The 9,715-nt window shown below is 39.7% G+C and overlaps 1 protein-coding gene across 1 annotated transcript; it reads right to left on the reverse strand.

Moving 5' to 3' along the window:
* Positions 1–997: 997 nt before the first annotated feature.
* On the reverse strand, positions 998–8,266 carry LOC145348372 (interleukin-23 receptor-like). Its single transcript, XM_080196583.1, has 3 exons — positions 8,173–8,266; positions 4,385–4,475; positions 998–2,950 (listed from the first exon to the last, which is right to left on the reverse strand). Exons 1-3 carry the CDS (start codon positions 8,235–8,237, stop codon positions 2,336–2,338), a joined length of 771 nt encoding a protein of 256 aa, XP_080052709.1. The 5' UTR covers positions 8,238–8,266; the 3' UTR covers positions 998–2,335.
* Between the last annotated feature and the right edge of the window lie 1,449 nt (positions 8,267–9,715).

Below are 9,715 nucleotides of genomic sequence, written 5' to 3' on the forward strand. Positions count from 1 at the left end.
ATCTTTGTCCAATAAAGGCAACACCTAATTTTTAAACAGTGACCCTAGTTCTGGACTCCACCACAAGATGGAACAACATTTTTGTATTTACCTTATCAATACCATTCAGGATTTTATATACTTCAGTTAACTTTTCCTCACTCTTCTAAACTCTAATAGAAACAAGTCCACTCTTTCCAATTTATCTGATTAACAATCATGGGCTTTAATGGGGGTCAAAAGGAAAATTGAAGTTTCAGAGAGCACTTACCCTTCCTTATTTTCAGATTCTCTATGAGCAACACAAGGGATACCAACAAACTGATTCTTTTCCTATTTTCCACAGAGTTAATCACAGCATTCTGGCCAATATTATCCCTCAGTCAACATTACAAAAACAGATTACTGGTGGCTATTTGTAAGAGTTCAGAGCATGTAAATTGGATATTGCTTTTCCTTCTTCCCAAAATCACTACGCTTCAAAAGTACACTCTTCGAGGCATCCATTGGTCATGAAAAGTGCTATATAAATGCAGATTTTTTGTTTAGTGTGGGATTGGAGTCACAGGTAGACCAGGTCAGCTATGGGTGGCACATTCCTCTGAAGTGGATTATGAGTCAGTTATATCTTTACAACAACCCAGCAACTTTTGGTGATAGGCATTAAAACATAACCATTAGTCTATCATAACCTCTCAGACTTGCACCTTTAAATGCAACAGAGCACGGTATTTTCTACTATGATTTCTTTTGAATCAGGAAGCCTAATAAAACAGATATAGTGCAATATAAAAGACATTTAGTAATAAGTGGGCTAGAAGTTGCCACAATCACATAAAAATCCCATTTAAGTTGCGTATAATACTGTATTCGTTCTTTAATTTGAAGACTCCAAATTGCAAGTTGAAACAGGAAAATTTGGAAAACTTTTAATTATTAACAGTTTGGATATAAACTTTTTGTATTATTTTAAAATATCTAAACTTAATTTTTAATAAAAGCAAAATATACACCTGCTTTTAAATTGTTACTGTAGTGATATTTAATCTCAAATTGTCATCTTCAAGATTGTACATGGAGAGCATTGTTAAAGTTATATGCAGTGAAAAAGTGTAACCTTCCTGAAAGCAATATTTTCAGATATAGTTGTTAATTGTATATTATTCATGCTTAATTGTACGGAGGCGGTAGGTATCAATGAGTGATTCAATTGACTCCCTACAAACAGTGAGGAAGTGTAAGTTTGTAATATGTAACTCTCTGAATAAATATAAAAGTGTTAAAGATTGTCTCTAGTTCTATCCTTTACCAAATGATTTTCTGGAGTATACTAACAATAGTATGAAACTATAGTTGTCACAATCTTCAATTTTACAACCTTGGCCAGAACCTTATCATTGTTCACGCCAGTGGGATTTTCCCACCTGCTGCAGTGAATGGAGATTTGGCTGGCTACCAAATTCTCCAACCTTGCTGCAGCAGGAGCATGGCGAGAACGCACATAAGGTCACGTCATATGATTTTGCTATTGTTTTATTAGATTCAGATGGATGATCAAATTTAAAGGTATAGATTCATTTGTTTGAGAATGTCAAACTAATATGTCAGATTCTAGATAATTAAACAAAATTCCAGGGATCCTAATCCAACTCAACAACAAAAAATATTTAACTGGTTGTATTCCCAGTTAAATCATTTATGGACCCAGAATTACAGTAGGAAGCACATTCTTTTGGAGATCTTCACCACTTCTTTCTTCCCTAAATCTTAAATTCTTCAATTTCAGTTTTTATCAGATGTTTTTCAGTTTTTTCTTATCTAAAAAGGTTAATATAACATTAATTGCTTTTGACAACATCTTCTTCCAAAAGTTCATTCTGTGAGCAAAAAACTTATTCCTCTTTTGTAATTTATAGACTTTTTGAGGCTTGGTAATTTTATACTCGGGCCCCTACTTCTGTGAGTATAGCCCGAATCAAATTGTTCGCATGTATCCCACAAATTTACAAAATATAATACATTTCCTGAAGAGTTGAAAAGGCTAGAAAGAGATTTTGGCAGAGGAAGATAGGAATATAGGAGTTAGGAGCAGAAGTAGGCAAATTCAGCCTTTTGAGCCTGGTCTGCCATTCAATCAAATCATGGCTGATATCTCCCCTGGTCTCAAATCCATCTCTCCACCTATTCCTCATATCCCTTTATCCCTTTCTTACATTAGAAATATATCTATCTCCTTCTTGAAACCATCCAACGATTCAGATTCCACTGTGCTATGGGGCAGCGAGTTCACAAATTCACCATCCTCTGGCAGAAATAGTTCCTCCTCATCTCAGTTTTAAATTTTGCTCAAATGTTACTAAATGGCCACAACCTGGGGGAAATAAGATTTTATGTCAATGGAATCTTCTGAGTGTAGTAAACAATTAACAAGTTCATCCGGTAGTAGAGTTTGTTCTTGAAACAGTCCCTCCATTACATACATTCTGTGATGATCATCGGCTGGGAATTGGCCCTCATCCTTTTTAAGGATGTAATTGTTGTATTTGTCTGGTATTCCATTCTGGCAATATGACAAACTTATGTTCATATCTTCAGTGACACCAATAGTGGGAATTTCATCAATCCTGTCAAAAGTTGGAGTCCTGTCAAAAGTTGTAGCTTGATCACTTCCAGCTTTTTGAACTGATTGGTCACCATTACGTGAAAAGTTTGCCAGTTGGCAGTTGCTGGAGATTTGAGGTTTGTAGCCAATGGTTTCTGCATCTTCATTTGATTCAGACAGATCACAACTATGAGCTTCTGGAACATCTGGAATTGAGATCTCAAAAGTTGTTTGCTCCAATTGTTGATTTCCATGCACAGTCTGGATCAAGCTGTTTATTGGCAGCAACGTTTCCTCTATTTCTGTTACTGGAGGATCTTTGTACATCAAGAGCACTGCAGGTTGTAAACAGGGAACTTGTTCTATGATCTACAATGGAAATAAATTCAAGACAGGATGAATATCATGAAAATATCACATGTCTTTTGAAAGGTTGCTGAATAAGATATAAAAATCACCTCATGGCTTCAATGTGGGCATACTTCCTTTACTCATTACCTGACAACATTTTTCCACTTGTCAGTTCAGTAGTTTCATTTTCATTTCACTTTTTCAAGTAAAACCAGAAGTTTTATCAAAGGAAAGCTGCTGAAGGTTGCTACACAAATCATTTTTATTTTTTACATTCAGTCAATTGAAACCTGGAATATGCCAGCAAGTAGCTAAATCCCTTGAGATTGGATGAAACAATAGTGGACGCTAGAGTAGGATAGTGGATTTGCAATCTGTCATGAATGTGGATTAAATCTAGTTCAGATGACTGGGCGAAAGTCCTTCCCTCTCTCTTGCCTATTCCTGTGCCAACATGCTGCTCCAAATTAAGCTGCAAGTTTGTGCCTGCAACACTGTGTATTCCCACCATCAGCTGAGTCTACCTATGGGAAGTACTGAACACCTCAGCAGATATGTGTCAGGAAATGTTCCTTCGGAACAAAGCAGATTTTCTCTTAACCTTTAGGTGCAAAGAATCAACTGAGCATATTAAATATTCTAATGATGGTTTCCGAAGCAAAAGTCTTCCTGATTGCATTTATGCTTGATTCGTTGAATTCTTGGAAGAGGTAGCAGACAGTAGATGAGGGTAATGTAATAGCTGTAATGTATCTAGATTTCCAGAAGACCTTTGATAGGGTACCACATATACAGCAGATCAATGCACGGCTGAAGAGATGACATAGGAGGGAGGGCTTTGGATTCCTGGATCACTGAATCCATTGCTGGGGAAGGTGGGACCTGTACAAGTTGGGTGGTTTGCACCTAAACTGGAATGGGACTAATATCCTTGTGGAAGTTTTGCTACTGCTAGTGAGGGAGATGTTTAAATTAATTTGTCAGGCGTATGAGATACGGCGTAGAGATAGAGTAGGAAGTGAAACGCAGTCAAACATAGAAGAAAAAGCTACTCAGTCTGCAAGGCAGTATGATTATAGACAAGTTAAGGCACAAGGGAGTAACATGGCAAGGCTGGAGGGCATTTACTTTAATACAAGGAGTTTTGCAGGTAAGGCAGATGAGTCAGGGTATTGATTAACACATGGGAATGTGACATTGCTATCACAGAGACATAGTTAAGGGAGGGACAGGACTAGCAGCTCAATATTCCGGGGTATAGGATCTTCAGACAGGACAGGAGGGGGTGTAAAAGAGGAGGTGGTGTCACAAAATTGATCAAGGAGTCAATTACTGCAGCAAGGAAGGATGGTAAATTGGGAACGCACTGGTTACTGCATTGGCGTAAAATGAATGGGATAACCACAGTGTTAAAATAATGAACAGAAGGAAATTCAGTCCCTGATATTTTACCTGTAGTCTTTTAGCCACAAGGCTGTTTTCCACATTGGGAAATTCTTCATGAGCCCAGTCAGGTAAAAACATCTTGCATATTGTTTTAATTCTAAAAAGGAAGTAAATAATTCACATGATACAGAAAGCATTCATTTGAAAAGCTTTGAATTGCATTTTGCTTTAATAGTCATTAACTGGAAGTTGTGACCCAAATAATAATTTTATTGAAATGATAAAAGGTTCATCAGCTTTTCCCACTCCATCCAGCTTCTAATTTTCTACCTGAAACTTCAAAACCCCTTTGCAAATTATAATAATGTACCATGCAGACGCTACAACAACGGATGAATGAACTTCGCTCGACAATCACCAGGCAAGACTGTTCCCTTTCTGTTGGCGAACACTTCAGTGGTCATGGGCATTCGGCCTCTGATCTTCGGGTAAGTGTTCTCCAAGGCGGCCTTCACAACACTCGACAGTGCAGAGTCGCAGAGCAGAGACTGATAGCCAAGTTCCCCACGTGAGGATGGTCTCAACAGGGATCTTGGGTTCATGTCACACTATCTGTAATCCCCATGACTTGCCTGGGTTTGCAAAACCTCACTTACTGTACTGTCTGGAGACAATACACATCTCTTTAACCTGTGCTCAGTGGTCCTTCCACTCACATTGTTGGCCTCTTTAAGACTTGAATAGCAGGTTAGGTGTAAAGATTCACATTCTAATCAGTAATCTGTAAACTGTCTGTGCTGTTACATGTACTGTCTGAGGCCAGAACTCTCCATTCACCTGACGAAGAGGGGAACCTTGAAAGCTTGTGAGTTTATATCAAATAAATCAGTTGGACTTAAACCTGGTGTTGTCAGACTTCTTACTGTGTTTACCCCAGTCCAACGCCGGCATCTCCACATCATGACTTACATTTGCCACCATTGATTATACACAAAATCTCTCCCCACATCCACAGTATTGACTGATAGTTAAAATCTTGAATTATATACATCTTTAGTTCTCTTTTGCTTTCTTCACCGAGAATGGATTCTGCCTCCTTTGCCTACTCCTTAACATAGCCATTGTGAAGACACAAGCACTGTCCATGCAATCAGCATCTAACTGTAAAGAGTAATGTGAGGAGGTTTTCTTTTCAGTATTTTTTACTATTCTCCTACTAGTCTTCTTCTTCTCAGAATGTATTAATTCATGTTGGGTTTAGACACTGGCCTGTTATCTCTGGCTTAAAATCAGCTCATGCTGAGAAGTTAAAGGCCTCTTTGTCTGTTATCTGTAATCTTTTGCCTTCTGTGGAGTGATAGCCAAAACAGAAAGGGGGAAGAAAATGAATGATGGAAGCTTTTTTAGGTTTAAAAACATTTTATGGTTTATTTATTAGTGTCACAAGTAGGCTTACGTCAACACTGCAATGAGGTTACTGTGAAAAGCCCCTAGTCGCAACAATCCGGCGCCTGTTCGGGTACACAGAAGGAGAATTTAGCATGGTCAATGCAACTAACCAGCACATCTTTTGGACTGTGGGAGGAAACTGGAGACCTGGAGGAAACCCATGCAGGCAGGGGGAGAATGTACAGGCTCCACACAAACAGGAACCCAAGCCGGGAATCAAACTCGAGTCCCTGGAGCTGTGAGGCAGCAGTGCTAACCACTGTTCCAGTCTGAAATAAAACAGTAGGTCGGTCAGTGTTGAAAAATAAAGAAAGGCTGATGATTGTGGTGAAGTCCCTTTAAAGACCGCTCAACACAGTATGGGTCACATGATCCAGAGAACCAATCGAGGACCAGGGTGGGGGATCACCCCGGTAAGCAGGGCTTGCTGTTCCAGAACCTTCTGTATGGCTTTTACCTGTAAATAAGTATGTTGTTTTCCCCTTAACTGGTGAACAAGAATTATTTCAATGATGTAAAAGAAACCTTGCACCAGAAGTGATCCTCAATCTAACTAGTATTCTCAGTTGAATACGTGGGGCAGAATTTTCTTTTCCATGAGCTGGTGGGCTTGGAGAATAGCAGGGAGCCACTCTGAGATGGCTTCTCAATATACTTCCACTGCTGAGGGACTTTCCCCATGGGTGGGCAGGAATGTGAATTTAAATACAATTTTATTATTAAGACCCCCTACTTAGTCTGATTTAAAAGACCCGTTAGCACATTGATGGCAGCAGACCAGCCCCCAATCACATTTGGAGGCTGCAAGCTTAATGGAGGCAGCCTCCCTTTGGCAGGTTGGGGGGCCATTGGTAGCAATGGTTCCAACCACAGAGAAGGAGCCATGGGCATCAAAGGCCAACTCTGCAACCCCAATGATCAAAGTGGGGGTGATTTGCCTCCACCTGTAAGGGCTCTGGACATAGACATGGACAAAACAACTGTCAAACATACAGCATGGAAATTCTGATACTCGGAGGAGAAGGACCTTTACTCTATATGTAAGTACCAATAAGAATTTAATGCAGTTATGGAGTAGCTGCAATAGGTAAAGTTTCATTTCTGCTAACATCTCTCACTTTCTTAAAGAAATGCTTTCAAAAAAAAACTCCAGAACTGATAACTTTCATTGTTGCTATGTCTCTTATTGAATTTCCTGTTTCCTGTTGAACTTCCTGTTCCCAGAAGGAGCGTTTTAGAATACCAATAAGAGAACTCGCAATAAACAAACAAACATTTAAAATGGCACATTCTATTTTTCTGGGTTTTAATGAATTGCAATGTTTTTTAGGAAACTATAGTAGAGCAGTTATGGATAGTCAAAGTTAGGTGTTTGGAATAATCATCCACTGACTTAATACTTTCATGTAACTTGTAACCATTAGCAATTGCAGCACGTTTTAAAATTTTGAGGAGGTAAAACTCCTCCCTATCTTGAGAACATACAAATGTTTTGTTGTTCAAGTTGTTTTCAGTTATAATACTAAACATGTACATAGTTCAAAATGGTAAATGATTAATCACTGATGATAGATCTCTGAATTTCTTTTAGATTTTGTACTAGAGGTATTAATGCAGTCCCTTGTGGCCTTTTGCAATGCCTGCAAATGGGAAATCTAGAGAGATTTTTGCTTTCTTAAGTTAATAATGTTTTATATGAAATTTGTCCTTTCCTCTCCATTTTCTCTTTTCCCCTCTCTAATGTGCAAACTCTTGATGGAGTAAGATATATGGATGCTGGGTGCAATCTAGCTTCTTGCCTGTGGAATAAATGCTGACTGTTACTGAGGACCCTTGGAGCTGAGTCCATTGCTCCTGATCCCATAATGTTGGAGCTTGAGAGACTTATGAAGAAAATATGAACCATTTGTTTCTTGAAATAACAAAGACTAGGGCCAGGGAACAAATGAGAGAGGAAGAGATATGAAACTATTTCACCGAACCGGAAGTATTTAGGATTGGATTAAAGTGAACGGAAACTAAATTGGGTGGATTGTGAAACAGGCAAATGATCCAATTCCATTCATTTCTTGCTGGCTGAGTCAGGTCAAAATTGCACCCTCTTCCCCATTTCCCCTCCCAAATTTCAGTGGCAGTAGGTGTGGAGTAGGGAAGGAGGAGGCCAGTTTTGCAGAAGAGAATTATGTTTCTAAATTGCAGTTAGGATGCTGGGTTTGTAGTCCAGTTGAGCTGTGGTATTACTATTCTAGCTGAGATCAACTAACTCAGCACTGACTGAGGATGGCGCTTTTCAAGTTCTTGCCCGAAATGGCTCTTTCAATTCAGCTAGAAGGAAATATGTTTTAAACCGAAAAATATTTATTTTAACATTTTGTTGAAGATTCTTTTTGATCAAAGTAACTTACCTTCTTCTGACTGTCTTTGCAAATGTCAGAGTTAAAAGAAATGCTGCTGGAATGGTTATCCCCATGCTTAGCTGCAGTGGAAGAGCAATGCTGTAATAGTCTAAAATTTCCAACAATGAAAAAATCAATTCAAAATAAAGGATAACTCTTGTGTTCTATAAATATCATTATTGCATTTTCAAAAAAAAAGTAGATGGAATAAAATCATCAGCTATCACAAGATTGATTTAAATGTAATTAAAGATGCTAAGACAGCAGCAGGAAACATTAGAAACACACCGAGTCAGCCAACATCGAAAAAGGGAAATAAAAGCAAAATATTGTGGATGCTGGACATATCAAATCTTACCAAAAAGATTTGTCAAAAAAAAAATTGAAAACAGGAGCTACCCCTTGCAATCTTAGCACAATTTGTCAGCTTGTTTTGGCATTAAGGAGTTTCAGGCTGGTGGGGGGTTTGCACAAAGTCTCTGTGCACTGAGAAGCCAGCTGCAGAGCGCTCAGGAGCTATTGCACAGGTGCCCTGATCTTCCAGTGCACTAGGAGACCTCTTGTCTTGCCATGCCATGGACATCGCCCCACCCACCCACGTCACTGGTGGCAGTGTAACACTTCATGGTAATATGGGTCACTGGCATCAGGGCATTGGGATCTTTTCTGGCAAGTTCCCCTGTGACAACTCTCTCCACAAGCCCCACCTGCGCAATCCCCCTCCCCCACTCTCTGCCAGTCACCCTTTTGCATATTCCCCCTCCCGGCAGGCTGGCAAAGCCTGATGGACACTACCTGGCCATCCATCTGGCCACTAAGCGGCTTCAAGGGCATCCTATCCCCCTGGCATGGCCATGGTATCTGGTCCCCATTGGTGGGGACCATGAGTGATTCTTGTTGGTAAGATCTCTCACCGACTGGGGTAGAAGCGTCCAGGAGACCAGAAATGGCCATGTGGAACGGATTAATGACATAACACTAATATTCAAATCAGCCTGGTGCCTGATTCTGTCGACAAAACAAGGCCAGGAAGATGGCATTCGGCATCAAACTGGTTCATCCCTGGCATGAACTGGATTTTCAGCCTTGCATGCTGTCTTCCCAGCCTGGTGCACTGATTGACTGGCACAGTGGGTGGGTAAGATCATACCCAAAAAATCTACAGGCATTTAGAGAGGTAAGGATCAATTAGAGACAGTCAGCATGGGTTTGCGAGTGGGAAATCATGTCTCACAAATTTGATTGAGTTTTTTTGATGGGGTAACCAAGAAGGCTGATGAGGTCAGTGAAGTTAATATTGTCCACATGGACTTCAGCAAGGCCTTTGACAAGGTACCACATGGTAGTTGTTGCATAAGGTTAAATTTCACAGAATCCAGGGTGAGGTAGCCAAATGGATTCAAAATTGGCTGAATGACAGAAGACAGGATGGTTGTAGAGTTGTTTTTCAAACTGGAGGTCTGTGACCAGCGGTGTGCTTCAGGGATCAGTGCTGGGTCCACTGTTATTTGTCATTTATATTAATAATTTTGATGAGAATTTAGAAGGCATG

This window comes from Carcharhinus amblyrhynchos, chromosome 9 (genome assembly GCF_965287045.1).
Source record: "Carcharhinus amblyrhynchos chromosome 9, sCarAmb.v2.hapA, whole genome shotgun sequence".
In the NCBI taxonomy this organism is placed as follows: domain Eukaryota; kingdom Metazoa; phylum Chordata; class Chondrichthyes; order Carcharhiniformes; family Carcharhinidae; genus Carcharhinus; species Carcharhinus amblyrhynchos.